Source organism: Mustelus asterias, chromosome 3, assembly GCF_964213995.1.
Source record: "Mustelus asterias chromosome 3, sMusAst1.hap1.1, whole genome shotgun sequence".
Lineage (NCBI taxonomy): Eukaryota > Metazoa > Chordata > Chondrichthyes > Carcharhiniformes > Triakidae > Mustelus > Mustelus asterias.
Window position 1 is genome coordinate 70234893 of NC_135803.1, and position 18712 is coordinate 70253604.

Below are 18712 nucleotides of genomic sequence, written 5' to 3' on the forward strand. Positions count from 1 at the left end.
TGAAAGGCTTGCCGTGCTACGTGAAAGCGGAACATATCGGAGACTTCCCTCAGGATTTATACAGAATGCAGTTTAAATTTGTTTTATTAGGAATACCCACTCTTTGACCATAATTCAATTGTCATAAGCAACTGAATGGTCACCACAGAGGAAGCAACCAATGTCTCAAAAGGTCAATAGGCAAAGTGATCCAACCATGGCTAACAAGAGAAGTTAAGGGTTCTATCAGATCAAAGAAAGAGGCATATAAAGTTGCCAAATAAAATAGTAAGCCTGAGGGTTGGGAGCATTTTAAAATTTAACAAAAGGAGAACCAAGAAATGGATAAAGAGAAAATAGAATTATGCAATCTGTCAGCCTAACATCACTAGTAGGGAAAATGCTTGTCAATGTTTGTCAACCTGTTGGAAGTCTTTGAGGATGTTATTTCACAGAATAAATAAGGGAGAACCAGTGGAGATGGTGTATATGGATTTTCAGAAGGCTTTTGATAAGATCCTACACAAGGTTAGTAAACAAAATTAGAGCTCATGGGATTGGGGGAAATATATTAGCATGGATTGAGGATTGGTTAATGGACAGAAAAGAGACAGTAGGAATAAACCTATCATTCTCAGGTTGGCAGTTTGTGACTAGTGGAGAACTGCAAGGATCAGTACTTGGGCTCCAGCTGTTCGCAATCTAAATCAATGATTTGAATGTGAGGACCAAATGTAATATTTCCAAGTTTGCTGATGAATCAAAACTTGGTGGGAACATGAGTTATGAGGAGGATGCAAAGGGGCTTAAAAGGAGATTTAGACAGATTAAGTGAGTGGACAAGAGCTTGGCAGATGCTATATCATGTGGAAAAATGTGACGCTATCAAAACAGAAATGCAAAGTATTCCTTAAATGGGGAGGGATTAGGAAGAGTTGATGTCCAAAGGGATCCAATGTTCTTGTTCATAAGTCACTGAAACTTAAATAGCAGGTGCAGCAAACAATTAGGAAGGCAAATATTAGCCTTTATTGCAAAGGCATTTGAGTGTAGGAATAAGGAAGTCCTGCTGCAGTTGTATAGAGCCTTGATGAGACCACACCTGGAGTGTTGTGCGCAGTTTGGGTCTCCTTACTTAAGGAGGGATATATTGGCCATAGAGGGAGAGCAACCAAGGTTCACCAGACTAATCTCAGAGATGGTAATGTTGTTCTATGAAGAGAAATTGAGAAGACTGGGCCTGTAGTGGGCGGCACGGTAGCACAGTGGTTAGTACTGCTGCTTCACAGCTCCAGGGACCTGGGTTCGATTCCCGGCTTGGGTCACTGTCTGTGTGGAGTTTGTACATTCTCCTCGTGTCTGTGTGGGTTTCCTCCGGGTGCTCCGGTTTCCTCCCACAGTCCAAAGATGTGCGGGTTAGGTTGATTGGCCATACTAAAATTGCCCCTTAGTGTCCTGGGATGCGTAGATTAGAGGGATTAGCGGGTAAAATATATGGGGATAGGGCCTGGGTGGGATTGTGGTCGGTGCAGACTCGATGGGCCAAATGGCCTCCTTCTGTACTGTAGGGTTTCTATGATTCTATTTCTATGATTCTATGTATTCTCTCGAGTTTATAAGAATGAAAGGTGATCATATTGAATACAAAATTCTTACAGGGTTCAAGAGGATAAATGCAGAAGGATATTTCCCTTGGCTGAGGGGGTCTTGAATCAAGGGACACAATCTCAGAATAAGGGGTAAGTAATTGAGGACCAACATGAGGAGAAATTTCTTCAGAGGGTGGTAAATCTTTGAAATTCTCTACCCTTGAGCAGTGTGGAGGCTCTGTCATTGAATATGTTCCAAGCAGAGGTAGATAGGTTTCTGGAAAGCAATAACCTCAAAGGATACAGGGATGAGGCAGAAAGATGCCGTTGAGTTAGAAGATCAACCATGATCTAATTAAAAGATAGAGCAGGTTTGAACGGCTGAACAGCCAACTCCTGTCCCTATGTCCCTAGGACCAGCACTACACAGGATTGACTGAAGAATGTTAAAACAATGAATGGAAGCTAGGATCAGGAACAGAAAGGGCAAGAGAAAGCAGAGGAGTATCTAGAGGAACATAGAAAATTCACCAATGACAGCAGGTTACAACATATTCCTCAAAGCAGGAAGTCTGAAAGTCATTCTTGCAATGCAGCAATGGTTGAACATGGCTATCAAGAGCAGGTAGACTAGGGTTAATAGACACTATGGAACCCATGGGGCTTGTGCAAAATGCAGAACCATCAGTGATCTGCCAACTCTTCTGTTTGAATGATAGCCTATTGTCTAAAATTGTCGGAAAAATGAGCAAGCAAAAACAACTAATAGCCAGGAGAGAGGTATGGGTTTCAATCTAAGCAACAGTTAAGATTGCTTACATATAGAAGAGCGGATACCTTGAAGTTACTTCCAGGCTGGAGTATAATTGAGGAGTTCAGATGGAATTATAACTAAAAGTTCATATACTACAGTGCTTCTACCAGAGGGTTTCATACATCATGCCCTATTACTGCTTAGAGGTCAGTGAGTTTCTTCAATGAAGTAATTTCAATGGATTATGGGATAACATAAGATTCCTCAACAGACAAAACATTTTGATGCGTGATTCACTTCTTCTGAGGCTGAAAAAAAAAGACATGCTGTAGAATCTTTTGATTTTGCATTCATCAGAACGGATGCAAAATTACTAAATTTCAAAATGATTTATACTGCCTAAGAAAAGGACGCCAATTGGTTGGCAAGTGACTCTGATCATCAAGGCATTGTCATGGGGAAAAGGGTGCATTCCCCATGAGAATGCCTCAATGATCAGAGTGCACTTGCCAACCAATCAGCATTCTTTTCCCCAAGCAGTATAAATTGTTGTTCCCTTTGAAATTCAGTATTCTTGTGTCTGTCCTGATGAATACAAGGCGAAAAGCATCATCAGCAAGTCTCCTTTTCAATAATATTCAAGTTCTGAAATAGAGTATCTGCTGTGATGCTTGGTTCAATGCAAAATATATAATAAATAGTAGAATACTGAGAAGTGTAGAGGAACAGAATGCATGTCATTGATCCTTAAAATTAGCAAAGTAGAAAAAGTGGTCAAGAGGGCAAGAAAGATACTTTTCTTTATTCGCTGCGGAACAGACTATAGGAGCAGCAAGATTCTGCTTGAATACCAGTAAAACCACAGCGAGAGTGCTCAATGTAACTCTGGTTACTGCATTACAGGAACTATGTGATTGCACTGCTGAGGGTACCAAGGCATGGGTGGCATGGTGGCACAGTGGTTAGCATTGCCACCTCAATGCCAGGGTTTGATTCTGGCCTTGGGTGACACTGTGTGCAGTTTGCGCACTCTCCTCGTGTCCGCATGCGTTTCCTCTGTGTGTTCAAAGATGTGCAGGTTAGATGGAACCATAGAATCCCTACAGTGCAGAAAAAGAACATCTGGCTCATTGGGTCCGCAACGTCTCTCCGAAAGAGAATCACAGACATAATGGGTCAAAAGGCCTCCTTATATGCTGCAAACCACGTTTCTAAATTTCTCCCATCCTGGTAACAGGCTGATACCCACCAAGCTGTAAGCTCAGGGTGATAGTGACAGCTCTGTTACCTTATCCTGGTGGCATATAGGATTAAGCTGTAAACTGGGTGTTACTTATCAATACTTTAGCCTGGTATTAGACAGTCTACATTTGGGAAGACCACAGACAGTACTGTACTGCTGGATGTTATTCACAGTTTAACTGGAAAAAGGTTGAAATGTCCACATTCTGACTAGTTTTCACTGAGGTAACTATAAAGCAATTTGGTATGGATAATCAGGGAATTGCGGCATGAGTCTGAAATACTCATATCATTGTATTTCACTTACTCATCTTCAGAGTCACTGTCGCTGCCAAACAGACCAGATTCGGCTTTTTGGGAGGGTTCCTTATTCTCCTCGTCCTCGTCACTGTCAGATAAGACACCATTAGACTCTTGCTTTTCTGGTTCCGCATCACTGTCAGAATCCTCACCAGCAGAAACTATACGTTTTTTTTTAGCAGGGGCATCGTTGTCTGAGTTAGAGTCCTCGTCCTCTGATACAACATGTTTTTTCTTAGGAGTGGTGTCACTCTCTGAATCTTCATCATTGGAGAAGACCTGCTTTTTCTTAACACCCATGTTACTACCAGAATCCTCGGCATCAGAAACAACCTGCTTTTTCACACGGGTGTTGGAGTCACTGTCTGAGTCATCGACGTCCGAGACAACGCGCTTAGATTTAGACGTGTCGGCATCATCATCAGAATTGTCATCGTCTGAAATAACACGCTTTGCTGTAGCAACATCAGCATCACTATCTGAATCTTCGCCAGCTGAGGTAGGTTGCTTTCTCTTCACATCACTAGCGTCACTGTCTGATTCCTCCCCGCCCGAGGCTTTGAGCTTTTTCTTGGTGGGGGAAAAGTCACTGTCTGAGTCCTCACTGTCTGACATCACTCGACTTTTCTTTGCAGCTGTGGGAAAGGAAAAGAACATCTCACTTAGACCAGTCTTGTGTGTTGGATCAGGTTCATTTTTTAAAAAATGGGGACTGTGAATGACACAACCATATAATGTCCCCATCATCTTAAAAACTCAACATTCCAAGAATGAAAGTGCAGATTACTCACCACTGGATGTATTAATCACTACACCATGGGGAATGGCTCCAAATCGCACCTTGGAAAGCAGTTTTTAAAAAAATGCAGTTGTGATGAAATTAATTGTTACGGGGATACGGCAGGAAAGTGAAGTTGAGGATGATCATATCAGATCAGTCATAATTTTATTGAATGGTGGAGTGGACTCGGTGGGCCAAATGGCCTACCTCTGCTCCTATGTATTATGGTTATTGCTAAGTCATAACACCTTGCGAGAGAATGACATCACAGCTGAAAAAATGAAGCCTGAACGGGGTAATGAACACAGGCCAAAGCCTGGGCACATTTGAAACCAAGGCCAAAACTGGCTGAATTTCATATACAACATGCTCACAAGCAGAGATTGCCATTAGAAATGGCAAATTTTTCAGTGACATTGGGGCAGGTCTACCTTTTCAGTATTGTAAACTGCGTACCATGCAAACTCATGACTCATGGAAGCCATCCTGAATACTCACACTTATTTGTTTCTTCTTTCTCATCATCACTGTCAGATAAGATTGGCTTCTTCCTCTTCACTGAAATAGACCACCCATGTGTTAGAAACGTCACAAAAAGAATCCAAATACCAATGATGGAAATTGACAGAAAGTAAGTGATTATTCAGCCCATTGCATCTACGCCAGTTCTCTAGCAGAGCAAATAACACAGTACCTTTTCTGATATCCTTTCCTTATTTTTATATAAATTATTTTAGTTGCGGTTTCAATGATGGCTGTGCAGTTAAAGGTACCACTTGGGCAGCACCATACAAAGCAATTTTTTATTGGTGGTTTGTGCTTGGTTAGTGAACCTTAGCTTGGGAGGTAGTTGGACACTGCAATCAGTGTCAGAGGGAGGAAATATTCAGCAAGGTTCTCAGTCCCCGGTTCCATTGTGTAATCTTTGCTGGCAATTGCACATCAGACAATGGCAGGATCAGCTCCTGGAAGGATGACTTGCAAGCATACATTTAGGTTCATGTGAAATGTGACTCTTTGGATGATTTCTGGAAGACAAAGTGTCTATGGAACCTGTAAGCCAACAGGTCTTTAGTTCTATCACTGGTTATAATACTAAGAGCAGTGTCCTGTTCCACTCTTAAATATTTACTTCCCCTAGCATTTATCACATACAAAACTATACAGGCTCATTAACTGCTCATGAGCAATTCCCTATAATATTTCCTTGTTACATTTATATGTTCAGTGTATCTAAAAATCTGCCCACAGTTAACCTCCATAGGGATACAAGCGTTAACATGAGCCTGGCTAATCAGCCTAGTTTAAAGTAAAGCCACTTCTAGGTGCAGGGTCCCCTGAAGGACCTTTTCACCAACTGTGGGTTATACAATCAAGAAATGCCATTCATAATTGTGAATTCATAATTGAAGACGGGAATGGGTTAATGAATTCTGTAATACTTAGAGTGAACTCTATGATACTTAGAGATTTTGTGAGAAGCACTCCAGAGCTCATGTTTTCGTCAGAGCTCGGTGTTTTCATGTCTGTAAAGCCTGTTTACATGTATCCAAACCAGATAAGAGAGACAGCTATCTTTGCTGTTCCCAGCTAATTGTGTATCAGGAATGTGGCTAAGCAGAATCAGCTAAGCAGACTCCATTTTATGTTCCTTTCTATTATGTACCTTTAACACGGTGGAGCTGACATGCATGCCTTCTGTCATCGTATAACAATAGATTCATATATATTCATTATATGCTATTCATCTATACTATTTATACTGATATAAATTGCTATATAGGCTCCTGTGTTTTAGGACTATGACTACACCATAGTTAACCTGTTTGTGCAAACTTATAATCTAAACAACCCACAGGAGTCCACATAGAGGCGACAAAACACAGCCTTGAGACAGCCACGATTAGGCGGACTACGCAAAGGATAGAATTGCTGAGACAGCAATAATCGTGGGAAGATGAGGACGTGACCAGGGGCGGAAAATTATGTATAAATGTTTGCTCTTGACCCGTATTCAGTAAGAAGTCTGAGGCCGTGTTAGGCATCGGACATCTTCCACAATTGTGAAAATAAATCCAATGTACTTTGACTTACCACTAGTCTCAGAGGTATTATTTTACCTACAACAATAATTACACTAAAATTGTGAGGTGAGGGTGTGGCACAGGGTAGGGAGCTAAAACTGGTCCCCTAGATCTTTGTTAGTGAACAGGGCCAAAGGTCACCAGCCTGAATTATTAACTCTGCTTCTCGCTCCACAGATGCTGCCTGACATACTAAATATTTCCAGCATCCACAGTATATTACTTTTATATTGATGGATATAAGGAAAGGACATATGGAACAGGGCTGACTGTTATCAAAAGAGAGTTGGATTAGTGGTTGGAGGAAAATTTGATAGAGAAGGCATGAGAGATTAACTGTGGCAATTTTAGATACACTGAACATAGAAAGGTAACCATTTATATTATAGGGAGTTATTCATGAACAGTTAATGATACTACTTTGTATCAGTGATAAATGCTGGGGAAGGATATTTTAATTAGGATATATACTTAAGATAAGATTAGTAAGTATTCAACATTATAACCAGTGATTGAATTAAAGATCTGTTAGTTCTAGTGATAATCATTAGACACATGAACGAGAACAGATTAAATGCTGAGGTATTTTCTAATCCTGTATACTTCTAGGAATTATTGAAACATGGCAGATTTCCATTAACCGGTACGTACCTGTTTCCTCCCTCTCTTCCTCGTCCTGCTCATCATCGCTGTTGGATGCTCTGTGAGGCGCAGGGCCGTCGTCATCACTGGCCCCTCGGCTCTCATTGCGCTCCGGTGATATTCTCACATCTTTCTCACTGTCTGTATCATTCATTCTATCGCGGCTCCCTTCTCGCTCTCTGCTGCTGTCTTCATTTATGGAGTGATTCTCTTTATCGCTGCCTGCTTCATCATCTGATTGCTCAGGGCTGACAGCCTTCTTGGGTTCCTCACTCTCAGAATCACTGCTAACATGGTTGTCTTCTCTGCTTTGTGGGCGGCCAGGGATGTCATTGCCTTCCGCGTCACTCTGATCTTCTTTGTGGCTTTCATCCTGAAACAAAGCAGTATGAAAACTTGCACAGACTGGGCTCTTAACAAAAAAACTTTCCTTTTTGGAGTGCCTTTAACAATGGAGTTGGAAAAAATGAGAAACTAAAAGGAAAGGGAGGACACTGAGTCAGAAAGGGCAAATTATAAAGAATGACTTGGAAGATTTATTGAAAACACAGGCTATGAAAAGACTTTTGAAGGTAGAAAGAGTAGCAGAGAAGTAGAGCTGTTTAGGAATGAAGTTGCAGACTGTAGGACTGATATGACTAAAATTCTAACATTGAAGAGAGATAAAAGGGTGAGTGGGGAATGCATTAAAGGAAAGGATTATGAGAGGAAAGGGAGTGGCTAGAGGAGGTTACGGAGATAGATTTGGCGAGACCATGAAGAGCTTGAGGAAGAGATCTTAAATTTAAGGTGAGGGCAGGGGCGGTAGGAAAAGAGGACCAAGCATGATCTATATGCCTCAACAGAGGTCATCAGGAAATCTTGCTCTTCCAAATATTAACAGTTCTTCCCATGCACACAGCTGCATTGTGCCATTTTTAACCCATAAACTTCAGGATCGAATCCTGACTGAAGTCAAAAATTACAGTTTCAAGAATTGAGCAGATGTGTTGCAGCTTCTAGATGAACAGCAACTTGCACTGAAGTAGGCACTCTTATAGGCACTTATAGAGAACAGAATACCCGAGAGGTCAAATTAAACAAAAATGGATAAAGAGTCAGAAACCATGGCATTAGGTGGGTTGAGTTAGTGAAGGAGGAAAGAGTGGTAGAGGAAATTCCAGAATGTGGGGCCTAGATGGCTGAAGGCAAGGTAGCCAGTGACAGGATGAAAGTGGGTGGGACTGGGGTATGCAAGAATCTCGAGTCAGAGGACCAGAAGGTTCTGAGAGGACAGTAGGGCAGGGAGGTAGAAGATCATGATGATTTAAACTAAAGTATGAACATTTTAAATTGGAAGAATTGGGGTTCCGGAAGTCAAAATAGGTCAGCGAGCAGAGGAGTGACCAAAACTTTGCATAGGACAGGATACGAACAACAGAACTTTGGAACAGCTGAAGTAGGTAGAACATAAACAATGAGAGGTTGGCTAGGAGAGCACTACAACAAGACAAAGCATGAATGAATGAATGCAGCACATAGACTGAGGCAGGGGTAGAAACAAGCAATGTTATGGAGATAGTAGTAGAATAACCTTGCGATAGACAGGGTATGAATCCAAAGTTCAGCTCACAGTTGAATAAGATGTTGAGAATTGCTCATTGGGTGCATCATTTTAGTTATTCCAGGGAAACTTGGGGAAATGAAGCCACAAGTTATGTGTGCTCCAGGATGATCCAAGAGTAGTGCTTTGTTTTGGCTAGAGGACAGTGAGATCTCAGAGCATTTGATGAGGTCCAGCCAGATTTGCTGAAGTATGGCAAAACCAGTTATGTTCCAGATACACTTGGGCCTGCATCTGTTAGCCTTGAGCGACCAACTATGGCGCGTTAAAACAGGGAAGTGACCAGAATGTCAAATGTGTCTCTTACCTCAGATTGATGCCCCACACTGCTGCCTTCAGATGCAGCACGGTATTCGGTCGAATCTTCCTGATCATCTGAGTCTGAATTATGTTCATCCTGTACTGGCGTTGCTCCACCATCATCTATTTGAAGTAAAGCAACAGTCACTGCCACAGTACCACTGCCAGCGCATGTCACTGTCACAGCCCTCCCAAAACCGTAGTGCACATAACCAGCACAGTCAAAAGTATCCTGTTGGTTATGAAGCATTTCAGGATGGCCTGAGGTGAAAGTTTGTTCTTTATTTTCCTATGTTTTTCCTACTGGACTCAGTAAGGACGAATTTGAACATTGTCAAAACAGCAGGTACACGAGCATAATGTTATGTTGCTAATACCCAGAGAAGTGAATTTAAATTCCATCACTTCAGCAAGGGAAATTAAATTAAATAAGTCTACAATAGCAAGCTAGGATTAGCAATGACAACCACAAAACTATCAGTTTGTTGTAAAAATAAACCCATCTGGTTCACTAATGCCCTTTAGGGAAGGAAATCTGGGTCCTTTCCCAGGGTGGCATACATGTGACTCTGTGCTTGACTCAACTGCTTCCTGAAATGTTTAAAGTTTATTTATTAGTGTCACAAGTAGTCTTACATTAACACTGCAATGAAGCTACTGTGAAAATTCCCTAGTCGCCACACTCCAGGGCCTGTTCAGGTACATTGAGGGAGAATTTAGCATGGCAAATGCACTTAACCAGCACGCCTTTCAGACTGTGGGAGGAAACCGGAGCATAGGGAGGAAACCACATAGACACAGGGAGAACGTGCAGACTCAGCACAGACAGTGTCCCAAGCCGGGAATCAAACCCGGGTTCCTGGCGCTATGAGGCAGCAGTGTTAACCACTGTGCTGTCCCCAGCAAATGGCCCAGCAAGCCATTGCATCAAACCGCTATGAAAAAATTGAATAAAATCAGACAGACTACCTGGCATCAATCTCACTACCCGACATGACAAAGGCGCAACCAGATCAGTCAACTCTGCAGAGTCCTCCTCACTAACATCTGTGGCTTTCTGGGAAATTGGGAGAGCTGGCCTACAGACTAGTCAGCAACAACCTGATATACTCACAGAACCATACTTTTCAACAATGATTCAGACACTCCCATTACCATACTATGTATGTCCTTTCCCTGCCCACTGTAATCAGAGTCAGGTGACATGACTACAAGTGAGAGGAATGGGAATCTAAAAGGAGGAGCCTCAGCATTTGCACTATATATCGCAAGTACATAAAAAGAGTAGCTAAAATAAATGTTGATTCTTCAGAGGATGAGAATGCAGTATAATAGGAAACAAATAATGCCAGAATGTCTGAACAAATAACTTAATTGTCTTCATGGTAGAAGACACCATTAGATATACAATAATTAGATATACAATAATTAGATATACAATAAACCGGGCGGCACGGTAGCACAGTGGTTAGCACTGCTGCTTCACAGCTCCAGGGTCCCAGGTTCGATTCCCGGCTCGGGTCACTGTCTGTGTGGAGTTTGCACATTCTCCTCGTGTCTGCGTGGGTTTCCTCCGGGTGCTCCGGTTTCCTCCCACAGTCCAAAGATGTGCGGGTTAGGTTGATTGGCCAGGTTAAAAAAAAAAATTGTCCCTTAGAGTCCTGAGATGCGTGGATTGGCGGGTAAAATATGTGGGGGTAGGGCCTGGGTGGGATTGTGGTCGGTGTAGACTCGATGGGCCGAATGGCCTCCTTCTGCACTGTAGGGATTCTATGATTCTATGATTCTAATTAGAGAAGGTCAAGGGACAAAAGGGAGGGAAGAATTGAAAGCCATCACTAGAGAAAAAGTAGGAAGCAAACTACTGGAACTAAAGCCTCCCAAATCTCCTGAACCTGATGGCTTACATAGAACATAGAACATAGAACATTACAGCGCAGAACAGGCCCTTCGGCCCACGATGTTGCACCGACCAGTTAAAAAAAAAAACTGTGACCCTCCAACCTAAACCAATTTCTTTTCGTCCATCGTAGGGTGTTAAAGAAATTGGCTGCAGTGATAGCGAATGCATTGATTAGAATCTTCCAAAACATTCTGGGCCCAGTGGATTGAAAAAGCCCATATATAACACTCCTATTCAAGGAAGATGACAGAAAGGCCAGTTAGCCTAACATCTATCATTGGGAAAATGCTGGAATTCATTAAGGAGGTACTAGCAACATGGTTTTGTGATTGGGAAATTCTGTTTGACAAATTTAATAGAATTTTTTGAGGATGTAACAAGAGGGTGGATAAAAAGGGAACCAGTAGACGTAGTGCATTTGGAGTTCCAAAAAGCATTTGATAACGTGCCCCAAAAAAAGCTACTGCACAAAATAAAAGTTCATGACATTGAAGATAATATAGTGGCACGGACAGAGGATTGGCTCACTAACAAATAAGTCACAATAAATGAGTCATTTTCAGGTTGGCAGTAACTAATGGGATGTCACAGGGATCAATGCCGGGCCTCAACTACAATGTAGTCTTTCCGGTCCATATATCCAGAAATACCTGATTTACAGAATCTTTTTGAGCAGGCCCACACAACTCTCATACTCACCACTCATGGCACTATAACAAAATCGCAAAATAGTGAAAGTAATGACCACTACAGCTATTCTAATGATCCTGATTCAACTGTGTGTCGTCCCACATTTAAATTATGGAGCTTCTAGGAGGGGAAAGAATATTAGCTGCTGAAAATAAGTGTCAACCTTTGGCTGTTTCAGTGGAAGACTGTAGGTGAGGGAGAGAGAGAGAGATAAGATACATGACAAAGCAAGAAAGGTCAGCCAATTAGATAAGAATTAAAGTTATGATTAAGCATCCTAATGTTATTCCATAATGCAAAATACTTCAAAATCCAGAAATGCCTTGGCCCTAAACATTCAGAACTAGAGAAGTTACATTCTATCTGCAATCTATATTAATGACCTGGATGAAGTGCATTGCAACCAAATTTGCTGACGATATGAATATAGGTAGGAAAGCAAGTTGTGAGGAAGGCACAGAGTCTGCAAAGGGATACAGACAGTTAAAGTGAGTGTGCTAAAATTTGGCAACTGGAGTATACTGTGAAAATGTGAAGTTGTCCACCTTGGTAGGAAGAACGGAAAAACGGAATATCATTTAAATGGTGAGAAAAAAACAAATGTTGCGTATATGTCTCACAAAAAAAAAAGTATGCAGGTACAAGTAATTAGGAAAGCCAATTGAATATTGGCCTTTATTGCAAGGGAAATGGTGTGTAAAAGAAGGGAAGTCTTGCTACAACTATACGGGGTGTTGATGAGACCACACTGAGTACATCAGATAGTTTTAGTCTCCTTATCTATAGAGGGATATACTTGCATTGGAGACAGGTCAGAGAAGGTTCATTAGGTTGATTCCTTGGCTCAAGGGTTGTCTTGAGGAAAGATTGAGCAGGCTTGGCTACAGTCATTTGAGTTAAGAATGAGAGTTCATCTTATTGTAACATATAAAATTCTCAGGGGGTTTGACAGGGTGGATACTGAGAGGATGTTTTCCTCGTGGAGGAATCTAGAACTAGGTAGCACAGTTTCAGAATAAGGGATCTCCCATTTAAGAGAGAAGAGGAAATCTTCCCTCAGGATTGTTAAATCTTTGGAATTCTCTATCCCAGAGCAGCAGAAGTTGGATAGCTGAATATATTCAAAGCTGAGTTAGACAAATCTTTGACTGACAAGAGCACAAAAATGGAGTTGACACCACAATCTGAGCAGCCATGGTCTTATTGATTGACAGAGCTGGCTCAAGGGACTGAACTGTCCTCAGGATTACCACTGACCAGAAACATAACTGAACCAGCTATAGAAATACTGTGGTTTCAAGAGCATGTCAAAAGCTGGGAATTCTGCGGTGAGTAACTCATTTCCTTACTCCACCATCTCAAACGCACATCAATAGCGTGATGGTGTACTTACCACTTGCCTGAACAAGTGTAGCCACAACATCAAGCTCAATGACACCCAGATCAAAGGAGACTGCTTGATTGGCAGTCCATCTACCACATTAAACGTTTACTCTTTCTATCATCAATGCACAAGTGGCAGCAGTGTGTATCATATACAAAGCTCCTTCAACAGCACCGTCCAAATCTGTATTCTCTACCACCAAGAAGAAAAAGGCCAACAGATACAGGGGAACAGCACCAGCTGTAAGTTCCTTTCCAAGTCACACACCATCCTGTTATGGTAATATATTGACTCTGTTTCCTCATTGTTGCTGGAATTCCTCTTCCAACAGTACTATGGGAATACCCACAGCACAAGGACTGCAGTACGGTTTTGTTGCTTGAACATTTTTCAACCACTGTTATTGTGCAGCATAGGTTTTATCATCCAGCCTCATTGCATTACTACATCCATTCCAACCTAATTCAAGCACGATATTCTTCCCTGTCACTTCAGCAAGAAATGGTGCCTTTTACCAATAGCGATGCGGAGGAGGAGAAAAATAATCTGAACTCCACCCAGGAATTATTTAATAAATAAATTTGAGAACAATGAACTCAAAATTTGCAATTATACAGTGGCGTATTTTATATATATTTATAAAATTGCACTGTACAATATCAAACATATTTCTTCAGTGTCTTGAGCAGAATACTATCCTCCTGAGACAGCAACAAACAGATGCAATAGATTGCCAAAGAAACAACCTTGGCTTCAAATTGAAGAAAAACACTCAAGAAATGATGCAAGACACTCAGCAAGAGAAACAGTGAGTGTTCAAAAGAAAGTGCCAGGATGATTTGAGAGGAATGTACAAGTGTGTATGTGTGAGGCACAGAGGAAGCACAAATGAAAGTGACGTCAACACAACAACCTGGTGCACCAAGTGCTGAAATATGTCACTGAAACGGGGAATACAAGGCTAATACAGCTGAAATCACATTATTTGTTTGTAATCTACGGATAAGCTAATAAATTGCAACCACTCAATGCGAGGGAGGTCTTGTGGCACAGTGGGTTGCATCACTGCCTGAGTCAGAAGCCCTGGGTTTGAGTCCCAACCCAAGGACTTGATGGCCAAGGAAGATGAGTTCATAATGCGGCCAAACAGGTTGAATACCAACCTGCAAAATTCTTTCAATATGCCAATGGCCGGCGGTAAGAGTTGGGGAGTCTCCTGGTCAGCCATGCTTATGCAGAGTGGCACCCCTTCAAGCTTTAAGCCTTTGGTGACAGGCTATTGATCTGTTCCAGGAAAAAAACTGTTATGGGAACAGATGAAAGTCTGCCTTTGCACTACTAAGTGTGAGAAGTGAAACAAACAACTCAATACGAGGAGGCCTATAATACTGCTCATTTCACACGAAAGTGATAACTATCAGCAAAATCACCAACTATACAAAATAATTAGCCTCAATATCAAAAGTAATTATACCACGGACCATGATTTTCAGAATGCTTCCACACAGAACTGCGCAAACTGATCACTGCGAAGTCTCAGAATTTTTGCAGTCACACACACAATCTGGTATGTTAAGGGTCCAAAGTCTGCCTGGGAAGGCTTAAACTCTCGACAGTTGTCTATTCATCATTTTCTAAACCCACCTTCAAAAGCCTCCTTAACAACCTGGTCAATAACACCTTGGGCCTCCTCCTCTGACCTCGCTTCTACTCAGGTCTGACCTACAGTCACAAAGTGCCTTTGGCATTTGAAAAAACTCTTGACATATTTTTAACCTGCACAAAACATTGCTCAGCTATGCTCAGTCCTGTTCATCCAATATGCTTAATCACCTGACATGGAGAACATTCTGTGGAAACCATGAAATATAAACACTTCAATTCTCTGTTCATACAGTCAATAAAGAGGCATTAAGTTTTCGAGAAGATGACTGACTGCCTGTCTGAGGAAAACTCCTATTAATATCATTAATCAGGAATTATTCTGATTTAACCTAGTTGCCTTAACTATAATTAGTTAATGGCTGTGCAGTTGTCATCAATAAGTAAGCCTGGCGTTGCTTGGATAACTGAGAGCTACTGTTTCCATTTAAAAACTCTGAAAGTGTCTATTCTAGGATTACAAGCATTATCACATTTTGAAATAAAAGAATGCCAGGTTAGCTGAATCAAATTTCATTCTAGACTGTTTAGTAAATCATTGATTATACTACTCAAAAATGAACAGTTTGATTTTTCTTTTGTAAATCTTGTAGTCACTTTTCATACTTTTGCAAAGTAATTTTAACCTACATTCAATCTGTAAACTATCGGAACCCAATCAGGATAACTTACATCCACAAACAGTCACCATAACTCAAACACTCGGCTGATTGGAACACTTCACTAGATGGTCCAAGCTATCTGTGCAGGGTCGGTGATGGCTCGCATGTTCTTGTCAATTGATTAATGACATTTTAGTGTCTCTGCTCATTAAAGGTGGGGTATCTGGAGTTGGGATATCTCTAAGATTACATGATCTCATGATGGGGGAAGCAGAACGCAGTGTGAACAGACCAAGTAATTTTAAACTTTTTTTCATTCATTCACAGGATATGGGCATCGCTGGCTAGGTCAGCATTCATTGCACATCCCTAATTGCCTAAACTGAGTAGGCCTGTAGGACTCCAGAGCACCGCTGTTAACGAACAACCAGTCTGGTTCAGAAATAGAATCAGAAGGGTATCCCTGCCACTGGAGGGAGAAGCACTTTCCATTTAAACCTGCAAAGCTGTGGGCCAAATAGATCGGACAGTCTGCAATGAAGAAGTAGCAGGAAGCTTAGGAAAAAAAACATGCATTTACATAACTGTGCTCACAACCTCAAAACATCTCAAGGTACCTCAGACAATGAAATGCTTATGAAGTGTATACACCGCTATATAGTAGATGCAGCCGATTTACATAAAGCTCCTATAAACAGAATGGAAGTTGGTAAAGGGATAAATATTGGAAAGGAAAAAGGTCACCAGCTCACCTTTGAATAATATCGCAAAATCTTGTTCTTGTTGCTAAACACCATGGTCCAGAATACCATAGTCCATTTGTCCAATACCAACACATATATCATCTCCAACAGCTATTCCCCTGGCTCTGGCACCATTACTTATGAACACAAGAGATGCAGCTCCTTGGTTTCATCTCCTTCTTTCCCACCATCCAATGCTCTAAACATAAGTCCTGGAACTTATACATCTTCTAACCTAGTATATACTGTGCTTAAGATAAAAGCAAAATACTGCAGATACAGGAATCTAAAACAATCTTCCCTCACCTCATTTTTGTTCTGCTGCAACCAACTACAACACTAGACTCAACTTTTGGCTCTGACAAAGGGTCATCTAGACTCGAAACATTGGCTCTATTCTCTCCCCACAGATGCTATCAGGCCTGCTGAGATTTTCCAGCATTTTCTGTTTTTGTGTTGTATATACTGTGCTTCATGTTCATGATATAGTGTTCCCTACACCAAGAAGATCACTTGCAAATTGAGTGGCCATTTTGCTGAACACCTGAGTTCAGTCCATAAGCGTGGCTAAGGGTTGGCACTTCACACATGACATCTCCATCCCATGCTGACCTCTTCTGCCGTTAACCACTATTGTTCCAAATAAGCTCAACGAAAACACAAAGATCAGTAACCCATCTTCCAAACAGGTACCTCGAAGTTGAGAGTTTCATTTAAGTCTTAAATTAAACTCATCAAATCTTAACCACTGCTTTTATTTTCTCTCAGAAAGGAAAGATTGATAATGGAGGATGGTTGCACCTGTGCCACCGGGAGTGATGGTGGTGTTGGGCTAGTGCTTGGGATATGAACTTCCTACAGCCAGCAGGGTAACATGCATGCCTTGAGTCCTTGTGCGCAAGTCTCAGAAAGCCGGTATGCAGGTGCAGAATGTTATAAGGAAGGCAAATGGAATCTTGGCATTTATTGCAAAGGATCTAGAGTATAAAAGTAGAGAAGTGTTGTTACAATTGTTCAAGGCGTTGGTGAGACCACACTTGGAGTAGTGTGTTCAGTTTTGGTCATCTTCTTTGAGGAAGGATGTAGTGGCGCTGGATATGGTTCAGAAGAGGTTCACTAGCTTGATTCCAGGTTTGAAGTCGGTGTCGTATGAGGAGCGGTTGAGTAGCTTGGGCTTGTACTCACTGGAGTATAGAAGAATGAGGAAGGGATTTGATTGAGATACATGAAATATTCAACAGGATTGATGAAGTAAATGTTAACCAAATGTTCCCCCTTCTAGAGTAGTTTAGGACAAAAGGTCATAGTTGTAGAGTAAGAGGGGGTAGGTTCAAGACAGAGGTAAGGAGAAGCTACTTTTCACAGAGGGTTGTGAATCTATGAAACTCAGTGCCCCAGAGTGCAGTGGATGCAGAATCAATCAATCAATAGATTCAAGAGATAGATAAATATTTGATCAAAAGTGGGATAAAGCATTCCAGGGAAAAGGCAGGGAAGTGGAGTTAGGAGATGTGGATCAGCCATGATCATATAGTTTGGCAGAGCAGGCTCGAAGGGCTGAATTGCCTACTCTCGCTTCTAATTCCTCTGTTCCTATGTCCAAGGTCTATCCGCCATTCTACTACCACAGCACCTTTCCTGCTTCCCTCACCTCAGTTGTTTTGTTCTGCTGCAACCAACTACAACACTAGACCCATCTTTTGTCTCCATACCTGTCCCATTATTATCCACATTTGCCTATACCATCATCCCTTTTGGCATTTGATCAATCCTGCCCTCTAACGTATCACAGATCTTCCCTTTGTTCTGCAACTGCATAAAAACAGTCAATTTCCAACAGCTTTCAATTTGACAAAAGATCTTTGGTTTGAAACATTAATATGTTTCTCTCTCTCCACTGATGTTGCTTGACCTGCTGGGTGTTTACAGTATCTCTTCAGATTTTCAGTATCCACATTATGTTGTTTCAATGTTGTCTTCCAGCTGAAAAGGCAGACGGGACTTTGAATTCAACAACTCACCCAACTTTTGGGTGAGTTGTTGAATACAAAGCTCCCTCAGTGCTGCACTGAGTCTTGATTATGTGCTAAACTGTCCGCAGTAGGGCCTGAACCTACAAACTTCTAACTCAGAAGCCAGAGTGCTGAAACCTTAATGGCTCACTGTGTGCTGTGGAGGCTACATGGTTTTAGTTGGTTGAATGTCAACATTTCAACTGTGTACAGAATCGGGAGAAGAGGTTACCAATCTCACCTTCCACCAACATAACCACAACTATGGATCTCTTCCAGCTTCACAATTCTCCGAAAACTACATGATCCTGTGATCTTGGCTCCTTCTACTATTGATGCCTTGATTAGCAATCATGTTTTGTTACCTAGGTACCAAGCTCTGGAATTCCCTCCCTGAACATCTCTCTCCTCCTTCCTCTCTGATCAATTTTAGTCATCTGCT

At 41.6% G+C, this 18712-nt stretch overlaps 1 protein-coding gene across 2 annotated transcripts in view; it reads right to left on the bottom strand.

The window, feature by feature from the left end:
• The window catches only part of iws1 (interacts with SUPT6H, CTD assembly factor 1), a 44374-nt gene that overhangs the window by 25206 nt on the left and 456 nt on the right, over window positions 1–18712 (bottom strand). For both annotated transcript variants that reach the window (XM_078209129.1, XM_078209128.1), the window contains exons 2-5: window positions 9282–9397; window positions 7381–7744; window positions 5144–5203; window positions 3872–4499 (exon numbers count right to left, since the gene is read on the bottom strand). In XM_078209129.1, the coding sequence (XP_078065255.1) occupies window positions 3872–4499; window positions 5144–5203; window positions 7381–7744; window positions 9282–9397 (1168 nt within the window). The remainder of the gene's footprint in view (window positions 1–3871; window positions 4500–5143; window positions 5204–7380; window positions 7745–9281; window positions 9398–18712) is intronic.